Source organism: Punctularia strigosozonata (genome assembly GCF_000264995.1).
Source record: "Punctularia strigosozonata HHB-11173 SS5 unplaced genomic scaffold PUNSTscaffold_4, whole genome shotgun sequence".
Lineage (NCBI taxonomy): Eukaryota > Fungi > Basidiomycota > Agaricomycetes > Corticiales > Punctulariaceae > Punctularia > Punctularia strigosozonata.
In genome coordinates, this window is record NW_006767436.1 from 381826 (window position 1) to 397488 (window position 15663).

Genomic DNA, 15663 nt, shown 5'->3' on the forward strand with positions numbered 1-15663 from the left:
CTGGAGCTTCGTATCTGAACATATGCTCAACAAACGGCCTCAATGCCATACATCACTCCAGCTGGTTGTACGTTTACAGACGAAGGACAGCACTAAGCGCGGAAGAGATACATAGTAGGACTTCGCCATGAACGAATTCGTCCTTGATCACTGCACTCCACACGCACGGGAACGAACACCATAAGTAGGAAAGCAATGAATTCTGCAAAATGTACGGTCTAAGTCAGCATGATGTATCCGACTGTAATCGATTCAGGGTTTCTCAATTTCTCGTCAATTCTCTGCATCAACCGACAACCCGAACGTCATTCACCCAGTTGACATCCCGCCTGGCCCAGGCATCCTTCTCATCACTCCTTCGCCATGTGAACTCCCGGCAGAGCTGCACCTCGCGCAGTTGCGGACAAAAACAACTCCAAGCCATCAATGTCTCGAATTGAATCAACTCCGACATGCTGCCGGGCGCCCTATACCATAGATGATGATAGCCTGGTGATGCCCTCTGGATTATTTCTATAGGATTCTTGGGATTGGCAATTGGCCCCGGTATAGGAAACAATGCAATGGTGTGAAGAGAGGGGGTGCGGGGGATGAGGTTGGAGCCCTGGCTCATGAGCAATATCTGAGGATGGAATATGCTGAGCGTCGTGGTAGATTCGATTACGGACTGCGCACCTCCGATGGACAACCAATCGTATACTTGAGTTCCAAGCTGTGCAAGTCCGGGAACAATGCAAAAACTGCGTACAGCAGATTGACGTCCCAGGCTAGCGTGCTCAGCGACAGTTCACGGAGTGGCAACTGCACGGGATGTAGTTCCTCCAACACCGATAGTATGGATACATTCTTGGACGGTGGATCCAGCAACGTGCCGGACTCGATAACAAGGTGCTCTATGGGACTATTGGCAAGCTTCATCGCTAGGCCCTTCGCAGCTGGTCCACGATAGGTGCGAAGCCTGGGAAGCGCATCCTCCGGCATCCACATAGGATCTCCGTCAAGGGACGTCAACTTGGAAATGCGGGGACAAGACTGTAGCAAGTACTGCAGAAGCGACGAAAATGGAGCTCCCGTTTCTCGCGCCATGAACGAATCCTGCCAGGCATAAGTAAGCTCCTCCAGGTCGGCCGTTATGCGCGGAAGTAGCTGTCGAATCTCAGCGACCGGCGATGTGGCCGATACCGACAAGGTTTCTATCAGATCATTGTCCCGCTGGATCAGCAACCGTAGCCTACGCAAGGTAGGACAGGACAACAGCGAGTAGAAGCGGTGTAGCGGGGCCGGGCGAACGTGATCCCAGTCGGGCTGGAACTGTATGGCCCTCGGACCTGTATCGTACACGCCCCAAAGGGTCAGGTCGGTGATCTGCAGGCTGGTGTAGTCTGGGAGAGAATCGTTGAGAGCAGAAAGTGAGATGATGCAGCCGATAACGTGTAGTTCGCGGAGACTAGGGAGTTCGTGCATGATGGTGAATATCTCATCTGGCAAGCGCGAATGGGTCATGCTCAATCGACGCAAGCCACTGAGTCCCGTTAGGGTTCCAAGAGCAATGCCGTATAGCGCGTCATCCGCATACAGCTGGACAGGGCGAAGGTACGTCGATTGATGTCGCTCAGGAAGGGTCCCCCGTGGCATACGTCGTATCGGCGAGATTACCGAGAGACCTGGACCAATTCGCATCACCTCGCCGGATGTACCGACCAACGCATCCGATTCCAAGGTCAAGGTAGGGTGTCGCATGATCAAACCGGTTTCAATGTATGATATGCTAAACTACGGAAGTTTCGTTTCGTCAGGTTCAGGAGCCCGATCAACGTGAGCACAACGCACCGTCAAGCTGCGCACAAAAAACCGCAACGCCACATGCTCAGACCAGACAGGGAGGCTGCGCGCCAATCGCTGGGGATCCGTCCACAGAACGTCTTCGTATAGGTACGGGAGAGCGAGGGCTGCAAAGTCGCGACATACGCGGACAACCTTGAACAGGTTGCTTGGGCCATCGACGTGTTGCAAGATTTGTTGCACGATTTCGAGGGGAACCCGATCCATCACGATGGGTGAGGTTAAAGACGCGCGGATATGGTGTGTACCATTCAGACCTACAGCCGTTTTCGAAAATCATGAGCGTCGTGAACGACCCTAAAGTGGGGTCACCGCCAGATGCCGGAGGTCATCGTATCGCTGTTGTTGTCTGAGCGCGTGCTCATTTGCTTCAAGTTTTTTGTGGTACGCATCGCCATACCTCTGTCGTTCTACCTCAGTATGCGTGCACCCCTGTGCAACAGACGCGACCTATCAGAAGACGGAACGGACCCACATTGCTGCGAAAGCGTCACTAATGTTTACCTGCTTTCGCCTCGATGGCGGCTCGTTGTCAATCCTCTCCAGCTTCCTATCGCACTCATCTGTCGGTATATGAAGAATGGGCAATTCCTCGTCCATGATACTCTGTGCACATACATCCCTCGTATGTATGGGCACAGAGTGCTCGTCGCGTCTCGGACGGCAGGTGCGGACAATTGGATCGTATGTTCTCGATGCATGGCTAATGTTGTACCATCAGACTATGTGTGTCATGGATCGGTCGAAGATAGATCCGGCTGCCATAGAGGAATTCGACCCATATGTCTGCGTCCGGCGGCGCTTTCGCGTCCATACTACATACATTCAGACAGTCCAACAAACGATGAGGTCTCCTATACTTGTCCGAACATCGGGCATAGTCGCCGATAACATGCTGTGGTCTGATTGCAAAAATCTGGACATTTCCCAGTACTTAACGTGTCCGAAGTGCCGATTTCAGTACTGGACATGGTCTCAGAGCTGACAAGCGCATGGCGTTCATTGGCTAGCACGCTCCAGCTGACGCAACAGATCTGAAGAACGGGGATGAATGATTCCTGGACCTGATTTGCTTCGGTTCGATTCTGGATCTTCGCCGGGCCTCTCGGACATCTCGGGCACGTGTGTATTTTGGGCCATCTGTGATATACTCGCAAGACACATGTATGTGGAACGGAGCACGCCTCAGCGATCTTCAGTCAGGCCAAGGCGAACATCACCCATGGCGTTAGACATGCACCCAGACTACGCCGCTGACGAGGCCGTCCCTCTGTTCTGCTCGGCGGACGCTGTCCATTTTGGCCTTTCGCCAGCGCAATTCTCCGCACTGAGATCGCGCTCCGAAGGCTTCCGGCACCTGTTGCAGGACGCGAGCCCACCGTCATCAGCGACGGCCGAAGCATTCTCTTGTATTACCACGGCGCCGGCACCGTCGTCGTCTGCGGTGCTGCTCTCGGAACCTTCGGCTGTTCTATCAGATCTATTCTCGTTCGTCACAGATCATGACGCCCTTCCTGACCTCACGGACGCGCCGCTGGCGAGGCTAGCGCATCTGTTGGAGGCCGCAGACAAGTATATCTTCCGAGTCGAGGCTCACCTTCTTCGAGCGCTCCTGAGGTAAGCAATCAAACGTCGTAGCCTTGCCCCCTCTTCTTTCTCACCGCCATTCCCGCAGAGCTCGCTTGCGACAATGCGACGACGTCGAAGACGCCCGTCAAGTGTATGTCGTTGCCGCACGCATGGATGACCTGCCGATATGTAAAGAAGCAAGCCGCATCGCGGTCTTAACTCCTGGAACGTCGGCAGTCCGCGGTCCTTGGACTATGGACACACCGCCAAGCTTCTGGCCCCTTGAATCGGTCAGTATACCTGATCGCTACAAAACAGTCATTGTAAGCCCTCTCGCTCTGTCGTGCGTTACAGCCGGGCATGCACTAAAATGTCTCCAACCAGCACGACCTCTCCGAACGGCGTGACCGCAAGCTCGCGACGTATCCAACGTGCATACGCCAAGCAGAGCTCGCAGCCCGCCTTGTCTGCGCGCAGGCTCAACATACGTCCGATCCGTGGCGCTTCCGCCAGTCACACGATTTCACCGGGCTCTGGTACCGCATCCGCGCGCGCCTCCGCCAGCGCAAGTTTGGGCATCTTCCCCTCGGGCGGTCGAGGGCCATCCTGGATGAGGTCCTGAAGCAGTCTGACGTTCTGGATCCGCACGGCACCCCCGTGCGCGGGCAATATTTCTCGCATTTCTGCATGCCGTGTTACGTGCAGCTCGTGGGGCGGCTGGAAGAGGAGCTGTCCTCTTTGCTGACGGAAGCTTCGGCGATGACCATTTGACCATCCCTTGACTCGGTTCCTTTATGTTATACGTAGTCGCTCTTTACCTTGGGCCACGCCCCGTCAACGCTCATTTTAAATATACCATGCATCCAGCGTCCCTTCATATACGTACTAGATAATATACTACATCCTCTATAATAACGATATATGCTACGAATATACAACGTATTGCTACATCAGCCGAGTCCTGATAACCACGCCAAGCTGTGGTCGAGAGCCTTCCAAGTTTTGTGCAATTGTGTTTTGCGAGACACTTATCCCATCACTTTCACCACGCCCACTTCCCCCCTCCAAAGCGCCGCGCCGGCCCCGAATAGCTCTGGCGCACGTTCAAACGGGACGACGCCGCCCGCGTCCTTATCCGCGAGCCCGAAGTCAACCGCCTGCGCCTGCGCCTGCGCGAGCATCGCCGCCAACGCATCGCGCACGTCCCCACCCTCGAGGTCAACGTCCGCCGCAACGCTGATCCACGCGTAGTGTACCATGCGCCGGTACCACCTTCCACGCTCGCCAGTGTTCGCATTCCCGTTCATAACGGCGGGTGCGGCAGCGGCCCGTAGGCGGCTCCGACTCCTGCTCAGCCCCCACCGGCTCCTCCTGCCCGCAGACGACGACGCCACGCTCACCGCGTCTTCCATGCTCGCCCGGCCCCTCACCTCCTCTGTCTCCCCGTCGCCTTGGCCTTGACCTTCTCCCGACCGCCGGCCTCTACCCTGGCTCGCGCTCCGCGTGCGCTTCAGCGACCCGGACCTGCCCAGCCCGAGCGCCCGCATGCCCGCCTTGAACTGTTCCTGCGCGCCAGGCACCGGCTTCTCCGGGTGGTCGCCCACGAGCGTCGTGAACTGTGCCGTGCCCCACTCGTCCTCGCACCGACACGTGTTCACCGCCGTGCCTGCCACCGCCGTCGCTGTCGCAGAGGCGCACCGACACCGCGCGCTCGCGAGCAGCGGCTTGCACGCCTCCCACAATTCCCTTCCGCCCGCCAGATCCAGCACGAACTCGAACCGCCTTTCCTCGCCCGCCATCCGCTGCACGACCTCGCCCACCTCGCCCCTTACAACCTCGATATCCTCGCCTCCCAGCCTCCTTAGTCTCGCCTCCACCCCCGCGCTTGCCGCCGGGGGGACCACCGCCGTCACCCTCGCCTTTCTTGCCCTCATGAGCTGCACGGCAACCATCGCCGGGGCCCCCTGCGCGCCGAGCACAAGCGCGCGCACACTGCCTCCTCCGCCTCCGGTCCCAGGTGCGGGCCCCTTCGGAAAGGTCTGCATAGCCCTGTACGCCTGCACGCCCGCTCCGGCGAGCACCGAAAGCGCCTCGGTCGTCAGCACCGTCCCCTGCGCTAGCAGACTCGACATCGACGGCGTGGGGGACGCCGCATCCGGGTTATTACGCCGCTTCACGGACGGCTGCGGCGCGCGATGCACGCGCCTCCTCTCGATGAGCACAAACTCTGCCAAGGCGCCGCTCTGTGTGGCCAATCACATTCGGTCGTCAACGCTCGTCGCGTGCAGAAAGCATTGGGAGGGAGAAAAACCAACCTTCCGCACGTCCAGCACGCCGATGACCCACTCGCCCTTGCGCACCCACTCCTCCCTAACCTCGTTCCCGCACTCCACCGCGCGGCCCACGACCGCGCGCCCAGGCACGAACCCCGCGCCCCTCTCCCTCGCCAAACGCGCGTCCACACCGTCAAGCGCGACAGCATGCACTTGTACCAGCACCGCCGACGGGGGCACATACGACGGCGGTGGCACATGGGACGTAAACGCGAGCCTCGTTTCTCCTCCCCCTCCTCCTCCTCCTCCTTCACCCTTCCCTCCTCCTGCCCTATCATGGTGCTCCGCCTTACGAAACGGCGAGGCGAGCGAGAGCGACGGCAGGCTGAACGACCCCCGCCGGCGCGCCCGCGCGTGCGCTCCGATCCCCTGCACGACCTCGACCGTCGCCATCGTCGTCTGCGCCTGCCCGCTCCGCGTCAGGTCGACCTTGCCGCGGGCGATGTCCGAGGGCGAGCCGGGCTTGTACGCCGCGCGGGGGAGCACGAGCGCCGTGTACCCTCCACCGCCTTGTCCTTCTCCCGGCCCGGCGTACTCCGGCACCGTCGTCGCGCTCACGGGGACGGAGGACGACGAGGAAGAATAGGTGCGCGAGCGCGGCCGGGCGCCCCGCCTCCTCTGCCCGTGCGCCGACGACTGAGAGAGCGCGTGCGGGTGCGAATGCGAGTTGGACGCGCGGTGCGGGTTCGGGGTCGACTGACTCACGTACGCGTCCTCGTCCTCGTCCTCGTATACCGTCGACACCCGGGTCTTGCCGGGGCCCGCCTGCTCGCGCGCGGAGCGGTTCCGCGTCGGCGGCGGCGGGTGGTCCGGAACCTGCAGCGTCCCGGCGCCGGCGCCGCTCCTGACCCTCGACAACGACGACGCAGACGAGGGCGGCGAGGACGGGAGCGGCGAGGGTGCGGGGCGCGTGAACGCCGCGGCGGAGAGGTCGATCGTCGGCGACGGGAGCGGGAACAGGTCCTCGTCGTCGTCTATGGCGGCAAGCCGGCTCGGGCTCGGGACGGGCACGGGTGTGCGCTCCGGCGACGGCGAGGACGAGCGCGTCAGCGTGCGCCGGGGCGTCTTCGCGAGCGAGACGGAGGCGCTCGCGGACGGGGGCGAGAGCAGGTGGCGGATGTCGCGCGCCCAGTCGTCGTCCCAAGACTGCCGATGCGGCGTGAGGTCCTCCGAGTGGCGCCGCCGGTGCGTGCGGCGGAGCGTCTTCTCGTGTTCCGTCTCCTCCTTGCCCTTCTTCTCCTTCTCATGTCCCTTCGTCGTTTCCTTCTTCTGTCCTATCTCGTCATCGTTCGATTTGCCCTTGTTCTTATCATTGGAGGTGCGGACAGAGGCAGACCTCGCGAGTGGGACGGGGAGGTCGAGCGTGGAGACCTCGCTCGACGTGGACGCTGTCGTGCTCCCGGACGTCGTCAGCCCGGGCGGGGTGAGGCCAGGCAGTGGCACCGAAGACACGGCGGAGACGCGGCGCAGGCCGCGGTGCGCCCCCGATTTGGTCGCTTTCGTCGTTGTCGCGGAGGTTGTGGGCGGGGGAGGGGGGTGGCCTTGATCGGAGTGGAGGGGGGTGGTAGCGTGCGTGGAGGTCGAGAGCGCGGAGGAGAAGAGAGAGCGGCGGTCGTTCGTGCTGGAGGTGGCGGAGCCGGCGGTGGAGGCGGACGAGCGCGGCGGGGTGTCGTCGACGTCATCGCGAGCCTTCGCTTTTGCTTTGCCCTTGCCCTTCACCGGGAACGTGAAGGAGCTTGGGGGTCCATTGGCGTCTGCAGCCTGCTTCTCGCGCGCGTCGTCATCGTTTTCGGCAGTGAGAGAAGTCGCAGGCGAGGATGGAGCGGTGAACCATTCTTCGTCGTCAGATTCGGGGCCGGAGTCGATCTCGTCGCCCGGAGCCGAACCTAGTGATGCCAACCCCGGAGCCGATCTTAGGGGCGAAGGCGGTACCGAGCCACCGGCGTCGGAAGAGCGCACGATGACGAGAGACGAGGTTGAGCTCGAGTTGGACGAGTCATATTCGGGTGCGAGCGCGTGTTTCTGGAGGGAACGCAGGAAAGAGAACGAGGCCATCAACGACGTCAGCGTAACGTCCGTACGTGGCGGAATTTAGGGATGGTTGAGAAGGTATAGAGATGAAATGTTAGATGACGATGTGATAGAATGGCTGTATAGAACGAGAAGGAGAATCGATACGAGCTTGTTTGTTTCGATAAGCCGAAGGAAGAACGGAACGGGGGAAGGGGAGGCGAGATGAACAGCAAAGCAAGGCACGCACCACGGGGGACTTGGCTTTGCGACTGCCGCTGCCGTTATGTGCGTGAACGTGGGCACGATCCGGGGTCCAAGGTGGAACACGTTGCGGGGCACGCTGCACCTCGGATGTTGTCGCCGCTCTCGCGCGGGTGGCAGTTGCCGGGCGGTCGCCGTGACCGTGGTGGCTTGTCCTGGTTGCCGTGCTCGACGACGACGAGCGAGGGCTGGGGTCGGCGGCCATGCGCGCCTCCATCTCCGCCAACACCTCCGACTCGCGCTGCGCCTGGAGCGCGACGCGTTTCATGTACTCCGCCGTCGAGTGGTAGTAGTGCTTCCGCGCCGGTGCCGCATCTTGTTGTCCCGCTGAGGATGTTGTTGCGGGACCGGGTGCGGGAGAAGAGGTGGAAGAGCGGGGAGAAGGCGTGGATGAGGCGTTGGCGTTTGTGCTGTATCGGCGGGTGGGCCGGTTGAGGATGGTCTGCATCATCGTCGGCTTCGGCATCCTCGCCCTCAGCTCTTGCGCCGCCCTTCGTCAATAAAATCTAGATAATATCACGTCCTAGCGAGAGGCGTGGCACTAGATTATTGAATAGAGACGCGGAGGAGGAGGAACGGGGAAGTCGAGCGGAGGGCGGGGACACCATAACGCCCGAAAAGGCAATGACGCAAACAGGTCCCAGGAAGTGGCTGTGCTCATTTTGGGCTTTTGCAGTGATCCTCCTCGCGTTCCCGTCGTCGATAACGATGGCGAGTCCGAATCCAAAGCTTACCAGCGAAACAAAGGGGAGAAAGAAGAAGGGGAAGGTCTCGGAAGATACGGTCGACGCGAGGTTCGTCATGGACGACGCGTTCGACGAGCAGGAGACTCGCGCCGGCCCGTCCAAGTTGCAAAGCGAGGATGACCAGGAGGGTCACTCAGACCGCAACGGGGAAGAAGAAGAAGAAGAGCACGAGGGACCAGTGAGCGACGAAGACCATGAGACTGCACACGACGACGGCCTAGGGGACGGCATGGACCCGTCCGGCTTCTCCGGGCCCTCCTCCAAGGTCGTCAAGCCGCTCACGCCCGAGGCGCTCGCCAAGTTCCAAGCGGAGCAAGACCGCGCGGGCGTCATCTACATCTCGCGCATCCCGCCCGGCATGCGTCCGCCCAAGGTCCGACATCTCATGAGCATGCACGGCGAAGTCGGGCGCGTGTATCTCCAACAGGAAGGTGCGTCCCCCAATAGATCACCGCCCCTCCCTCCCTCACACTGACGTCGGTTTTGTTCCCGCTGGTTCTGGGCAGATCCCAAGCGCGCGTACCTCAGGCGAAAACACACGAGCACCAAGAAGCCGCATTTCACCGAGGGCTGGGTCGAGTTCAAGGACAAGCGCGTCGCGCGCGCCGTCGCCGAGATGCTCAACGCGCAACCCATAGGTGCCTGCCTCTGTCCCTCTGATTTTCCACCCCCCCCGCGTTGCGCTTCGCTGACGTTTCCCCCGTTTCGCAGGCGGAAAGAAAGGCAGCCGATGGCGCGACGACGTCTGGACGATGAAGTACCTCCCGCGCTTCAAATGGAACATGCTCACGGAGCAGATCGGTGCGTCCCTTTTTCAAGCTTCCCTCCCTCACTTTTCTTTTTTCGTTCCTGATCGCAATTGGTTCGAACTTCTGTCACGATATGTAATATATATAGCGCACGAAGCCGCGGTCCACCGCGCCAAGCTCCGCAACGAGCTCGCCCAATCCCGCGCCGAGCAGCGCGCGTACCTCCAAAACGTAGAGACCGCGCGCGTGCTCGAGAAACGGGCGAAGCGGAAGCGCGAGGCGGGCGTCGACGTCCAAACTCCCTTCCCCGGGCCCCGGCCCAAGGATCAGCACACCAAGTCAGGGGAGAGTAAAGCCTCCGGGGAAGGGGGAAAGAAGAGGGCGATGCCACCTGATAAAGAGACGGAGAAAGAGAAAGGAGAGAAGAAAAGACGGAAGGAGGTGGAGAAGGAGAGAAGGGTGGAGATGGGCGAGCGGGAGAGGGAGGCTAAGCTGGGCACGGTATTGAGCAGTATATTCTGACCGTGATATAAGATGGAACGCGTCGACGCAAATCCTACGGATGGAACGCGTAAAGTATAAGGGCATACCGAGTGTTGTTTCATGACGGGAGGTGAGGACGCACGGATGCTGTGGTTGCGACTCGCGAGCGGTGGTACACGCGCTCGGTTCACGGCTTCACCTCCGACTGTCTTGGACACCGACCGGGATCCTGCACACGATGGCTCCATACTCATCGTTCACCGCTGAGCTCGGACACGGACCTGTCGCCGGTACTGAACCGCATCGGTAGTCTATTCAGTGCCTCGCAGCTGCGGCGCTGCGGACCTGTTGCTCCATACAGTACCACCTCCCACACAGTGCATAAAAGACCCCCCCTTGGCGGCCAGGCGAACTAGCAAACCACACGGATGTTCTACAACGTCCACAACGAGGACGCGTTGGAATCTCAAGTGACGCTGCAAGCCTTCGGTGCTTCGCAGCTCGCGCTCATCGACCCGCCCACCTCGCAGGGCGACGTCGTCCTCGTCTTCTCCCCGGACAACATGCGCAACACGACCGTCTACCAACAAGGCTCTCATCCCGATCGTGCTCTATATGCCGTCCGCTCCAGGGATCAATACATGATCACCGAGCTCAGTACGGGGCGACTCGGCCGCACCCGAGCTGGTGGCCAAGATTGAGTATAGATCCATCTTGCCCGATCGAGTGACGCTGAGGGACCGCGGCTACGAAGCGTCGAAGATCAGCGAATGGCTGAAGGAGATGGGTTCGAAATCCTAGTAAGCATGTCTCATGTTACGAGCTTGAAGTTTCGCAGGATGGTTTCCTCACGCCCGCGATGCTTACAGTGTGGAATTTGAGGCGAGCGGTTGTCGATACCTATGGAAGACCAGCCTTGTTGGGCAGGTAGCCGTAAGTCTATATTTCGCGCCCGAGATGATCATTGCTATTGGTACTTAAGTACCTCTGATTATTCCCTGCTATCAACAGCTGTACGGCGAGGAATCCGGCAAATTGGAACCGATCGCCTGGTACGCCCCGACTCATCTAGGCCCACAGCGTCGTGCCCTCCACCCCACACAAGCTCTCGGCTACCTGCACATGAGTCGTGCAGCCATGGATATCCGGTGCGTTGGCCCTAACCCCCTTCACCGGTCGCCGCCGACTGGCATCTGTGCTCAAGCCCGGTTCCTGTCCGCAGAGATCAGATAGTCGCCTCGTTGCTTGTGGTGCGACTGCGAGCGTGGATCAAACAAGACAAGTGGATGAAAGTAGGGGCCGGGCCCGTTCCAGTATGAGGATAGGTGACTACTACAAGCTCAAGCGCCACAGCGGGTCCGGAACCACGAACGGATTGATACTACTGCTAGAACAATTATCAATGTACACCATATCTCAGAAATACGTAAGGCAGAATATCATATCTCTATCTTAATTTAAGAAGTCGTCGATGTGCCGCTCTTCGTCTCGAACCATTCAGAGGCTCGGCGGGGTTGCCCGTACAGTATGTAATGACCTCACGTCCCGTCCTTTTCCTCGCTACTCGACCCAACCGACCCAACCTGGCTCGCACCCTTCGAATTTGACTCATCCTCACTTCGTACAAGGCGTGCACCTCGGATCCTAGGCCTTCCTTTCTATTAAATCAGACCTCAAAGGCGTCATGACGCTTATACCGATTACCTAGCCATGCACGTCCGCCATGCTCGCATGGACGCATCTGGCGTGACGGTACATGCCATTGACTAAACAAGACGGCTATCACCCTCCGATAACCCAATAATACGCAGATATCGGGCAGACGACTCCGGCAGCACTGTCCGTCCAACGATGTCCAAGAGCAAGATCGACGTCCACCACCACGTCTACCCCCCTGTCTTCGCCGAAGGTCTGTCGCACTTCATCGTGGCCAGCACTCGACGTCCTTGCTGATACGGAGCGCGCAGCGTTGACCAAGGCGGGCGGCGACCCGTCCGGCTGGTACATCCCTCCCTGGACGGTCGAGATCGACCGACAGATCAACGACGCCGTCAACATCGGCACCCCCATCCTCTCCGTGACCGCGCCAGGCCCCGCGATCGTCAAGGATGCCAAGGGCGCCGCCTCGCTCGCGCGCGCATGCAACGAATACGTCGCCGGCGTGCGCGACGCCTCCCCCGCCGGTCGCTACGGCTTCTTCGCCTCCCTCCCCTCGCTCTTCGACACCGCGGCCTGCCTGACCGAGCTCGCCTACGCGCTCGACGTCCTCCACGCCGATGGCGTCACCCTCTTCACGCGCTACGGCCCCGCCAACGCCTACCTCGGCCACGAGGCCTTCGCCCCCGTCTGGGAAGAGCTCAACCGGCGCAAGGCCGTCGTCTTCGTCCATCCCACGCACGCCGTCGACCCGCGCCCCGCGAACAAAAACATGCCCTTGCCTCTCGTCGACTACCCGCACGAGACCGGGCGCACCGCCGTCGACATGATCCTCAGCGGCGCCACGCGCCGCTACGCCGACTGCAAGATCATCCTCTCGCACGCCGGGGGCACCCTGCCCTGGCTCATCCACCGCGTCGTCGGCCTGGCCCCGTTCACCCCCACCGCGCTCACCGATCTGTCCCAGGACGAGGTCATCGAAGAGGCGCGCAGGTTCTACTTCGACACCGCGCTGTCCGGGAACGACTTCGTCCTCGGCGCGATCCTCAAGTTCGCCAAACCGGGACACGTGTTGTTCGGGAGCGATTTCCCGAACGCGCCCGAGGGGAGTATCCGGTACAATACCTCCGGGTTGGACAGGTTCGTCGCCGAGAACGGAGGCGCCAGCGCGAGCGTCTACAACGAGGCCGCGCTCGCGCTCTTCCCCCGGCTGAAGGAGTTTTACGCTCAGTAATTTGAAAAGACGTCGCAGACCAAGTCGGACGCGGTGTTGTAGCGTACTGCAATCGTTACCGTCAAACAAAGCACATGCTGCTACTGGTACAGTTCGAATCCGCGTGTCTCGATGGGCGCGGAGCCAAGTATGACCGAGGGCCGATGCCTGAGCTACCGATCTGCGATGCTGGACGTGCATGTGTCTTGGGAGCAGCAAGTGCATTCAGTTGGGACCGTGACGCGCCACTTCGCTGGTCGCCTCTCCGTTCCCCAACTTCTCGACCCCGCTCTGACTCACCGCATCCTTTCCCCACAGCGCCTTCATCCTCCGCCAACTCGGGAAGTGACAGTTGCGCTCCTTCTTCTTCTTCCGGGGTGTGATGTTGATTCCGCCCTGAGTGCTATGCGGAAGAAAACGCGCCAGGAGGCCCATACATACAAGCGTGCCGAGGAACGGGCCCATGATCCGCCAGTCGACCCTCGCGTTCGCGTATGGCTGGTCCCTGTACGAAGTGGCCCGCAGCGGCGCGGATCCGGCGAGGTAGGGCAGGAGATTGACCGAGTCCGCTAGCGCGCGCACGGAGGCGACACGGTCGGGATCGAGCTCGGTGTAGCCTTCGGGACCGTATCCATTAGTGAAGGAAACGACCTGATCGACAGGATCGTGAGGACAGCCTCAAAAGGCGCAGGTGATCAAGAAATCACATACAGTGGGTGACGGCACGTAAAACGCGTCCTTCCCGTTGTCCTGCGCGTCTCTGGTGAGTCTCACTCTGCTGAATGAGAAGCACACGCGGACCATACCTTGTCAAACTGGTTCACGGAATTGTCATGTGCGGCGTCGTAAGCAGGCCCCTTGTTGGTCGAGTTCAGTGCCCGGACGATACCATCCTTCGCCTGTGACGTATCGACGGCGCTTTGCTTCCTCACGATGCGCAGCGAGCTGGGCGGGCTAACAGTGCTGTTATATGCTTCCACCACCCAAGGCTCGATGAGCCGCAGGCACACCGCCGCGTCGTAGCCTGCATGCACGAACATCAGCAAACGGTCACGACGGTGTCGAGTATACGCACCTATACGTGTGGATGCGCCGTTGGCGTCCGACACTGGGTCGCTGTAGACGGCGAAGCGGCTGGAGGGGACGTAGCTGTCGTTGAGACTAAGCAAGCATCTGTTAGCAATGCCCACGATGAACGATGAAAGAGGATGAGAAACCGCACCGAATCAGCGTCGTCTCGATTGACTGCCAGCCTCTGCCGTCGTCACCGTAGTTGCGTGTCACAGGAAAACTCCACAGCGAGTGTCCGTCTCCGTTATTCCAGAACTTCCCTGTCGTAGGCATCAGTCACGTCTCACCGCGATCATTGCGAACCCGACATGCACATACCACCGTAGAGGATATCGCTAGCGTTCAAGCCCGAGGGAACGCTATCGTTCGCGCTCAAAATTGAACTGTCGAACACGGCATCTTGCATTTGAGAGGGCATCGACATATTGAAAGAGCTGTACAGCGACGCGATGAGCTCCCGAGTCATAAACACATAGGAAAAGCCGTCGGCGGAAACAGGAACTCTGGCAGGAACAGTAATGTGTCAGTGTCATCTGCAATAGTGGGTAGGACCAGAGCACACAGAGTATCTACGGGCCGGGTTAACATCTGGCAGTGCATTCTAATTCCCCATCGAGAAAACCTATGTGCAATCCAAGCGTCAGCAAATATGTGTCCTATCATATGGAAGATGCTCGAGGCCAAACTAACTGAAGAAGGTTACCGAAGCCAGTGACGGTTGGATTCAACGCGTGCGCGAGGCTGATATCTGGCCTGTCGTCAGAGTCGATGTTGAATGTACCCAATCCCTTGCCGCCCGGAAGCAGCTGATCGAACTCGATCTCGGCGAAGTACACGGTATCTTCGCCGAACTCCTCGGCTAAATCGCCGTCGAGTCGGAATGAGACGTTCCTAGACTGCCCCGCTCGAAAGGCGGCGGGCGAAAAGGTCCATGTGCGTACAAAATCCTGTAGTCGAGATCAGATCGCTTTCATAACGCGAAGTATGATCACACTTCAAAGGCGGGGAGCGAGGCGCTCGCTCTCTCGACGTCAGCTGCACTGAGGTCTCCGACGATTGTGACGGACTTGTGCGATTTCCATTGATGCTGGTATGCACGTCAACAGATTTGGCCAGGGCAAGGTTCCACAAGATTGTACCTTCACGATCGTGTCAATGATCACACCCCGATCGAGGGCAAAACTGACGGCCTCGCTAATCGAGAGTAGTAGAAGGAAGAAAAGCAAACTTCCGATTCCAGGACCACTGGGAAACTTCAATTAGCAGCGCACTTTTCCTCAGGATATTTTCCGCGTACCTGAGATAGTCCACTTGCTCGAAGTCCTTGCTGTGTTTGCGACGTCTACAAATCAGACTGATAGCGGTCAGGAAGCTCTTAGAACCAAGTAGCAGGTCCAGAATTTTGGAGGTCGTCATCCTATGCTGTTCCAATTGAGTGTTCTGTAGGATGAATCGACACACTGCAGACAAGCATGAGATATATCAGCGCCTTCGGAATAAGATAATACTCACACGCCTCCTCGAGCCAAGGATCAGCGAGTGCCGTCAGCGACAAGCCGACCAAAAACGCGAATACGTGCCCCGGAATAGCGATGAAGAGGCGAGCTCTCGTAAGGGGTAACTCGTGGACCAACTCAACCCCGCGTTTATAGAATGCAACCATGGAAGCAACGAGAATAATGTGCAGAACCCATGTGGGGCAGGAAACAGGAAAGCTGGGGAATGCC

At 59.5% G+C, this 15663-nt stretch overlaps 7 protein-coding genes across 7 annotated transcripts; 4 read left to right on the forward strand and 3 right to left on the reverse strand.

Moving 5' to 3' along the window:
• Window positions 1-506: 506 nt before the first annotated feature.
• PUNSTDRAFT_142327 (uncharacterized protein) lies at window positions 507-2090 on the reverse strand (the record flags this gene model as incomplete). The annotated part of the gene is made up of 3 exons (XM_007381710.1): window positions 1831-2090; window positions 676-1773; window positions 507-622 (listed from the first exon to the last, which is right to left on the reverse strand). Coding segments are annotated over exons 1-3 (1431 nt in total), but the record flags the coding sequence as incomplete, so codon positions are not given.
• A 974-nt stretch (window positions 2091-3064) lies between these two features.
• PUNSTDRAFT_43235 (uncharacterized protein) lies at window positions 3065-4182 on the forward strand (the record flags this gene model as incomplete). Its single annotated transcript, XM_007381711.1, has 3 exons — window positions 3065-3459; window positions 3518-3701; window positions 3796-4182. The coding sequence occupies 3 exons, from the start codon at window positions 3065-3067 to the stop codon at window positions 4180-4182; spliced, it is 966 nt and encodes a 321-aa protein (XP_007381773.1).
• Window positions 4183-4278: 96 nt separating this feature from the next.
• On the reverse strand, window positions 4279-8484 carry PUNSTDRAFT_125201 (uncharacterized protein; the record flags this gene model as incomplete). Its single annotated transcript, XM_007381712.1, has 3 exons — window positions 4279-5654; window positions 5727-7766; window positions 8005-8484. The coding sequence occupies 3 exons, from the start codon at window positions 8482-8484 to the stop codon at window positions 4440-4442; spliced, it is 3735 nt and encodes a 1244-aa protein (XP_007381774.1). The 3' UTR covers window positions 4279-4439.
• A 335-nt stretch (window positions 8485-8819) lies between these two features.
• On the forward strand, window positions 8820-10035 carry PUNSTDRAFT_63819 (uncharacterized protein; the record flags this gene model as incomplete). The annotated part of the gene is made up of 3 exons (XM_007381713.1): window positions 8820-9195; window positions 9271-9402; window positions 9476-10035. 3 exons carry the CDS (start codon window positions 8820-8822, stop codon window positions 10033-10035), a joined length of 1068 nt encoding a protein of 355 aa, XP_007381775.1.
• Window positions 10036-10386: 351 nt separating this feature from the next.
• On the forward strand, window positions 10387-11437 carry PUNSTDRAFT_119298 (uncharacterized protein; the record flags this gene model as incomplete). Its single annotated transcript, XM_007381714.1, has 4 exons — window positions 10387-10796; window positions 10866-10929; window positions 11008-11144; window positions 11219-11437. Coding segments are annotated over exons 2-4 (387 nt in total), but the record flags the coding sequence as incomplete, so codon positions are not given.
• A 304-nt stretch (window positions 11438-11741) lies between these two features.
• Window positions 11742-12966, forward strand: PUNSTDRAFT_99652 (amidohydrolase family protein). The gene is made up of 2 exons (XM_007381715.1): window positions 11742-11905; window positions 11964-12966. The coding sequence occupies exons 1-2, from the start codon at window positions 11848-11850 to the stop codon at window positions 12884-12886; spliced, it is 981 nt and encodes a 326-aa protein (XP_007381777.1). The 5' UTR covers window positions 11742-11847; the 3' UTR covers window positions 12887-12966.
• Window positions 12967-13090: 124 nt separating this feature from the next.
• On the reverse strand, window positions 13091-14438 carry PUNSTDRAFT_64474 (uncharacterized protein; the record flags this gene model as incomplete). The annotated part of the gene is made up of 4 exons (XM_007381716.1): window positions 13091-13482; window positions 13659-13973; window positions 14083-14196; window positions 14258-14438. Coding segments are annotated over 4 exons (1002 nt in total), but the record flags the coding sequence as incomplete, so codon positions are not given.
• Between the last annotated feature and the right edge of the window lie 1225 nt (window positions 14439-15663).

Bases quoted from the DNA above. Each gene is read 5' to 3' on its own strand.
- PUNSTDRAFT_99652 (XM_007381715.1), top strand. From the start codon at position 11,848: ATGTCCAAGAGCAAGATCGACGTCCACCACCACGTCTACCCCCCTGTC. The intron at 11,906-11,963 runs GTCTGTCGCACT...CGGAGCGCGCAG, and splicing joins CCCCCCTGTCTTCGCCGAAG to CGTTGACCAAGGCGGGCGGC.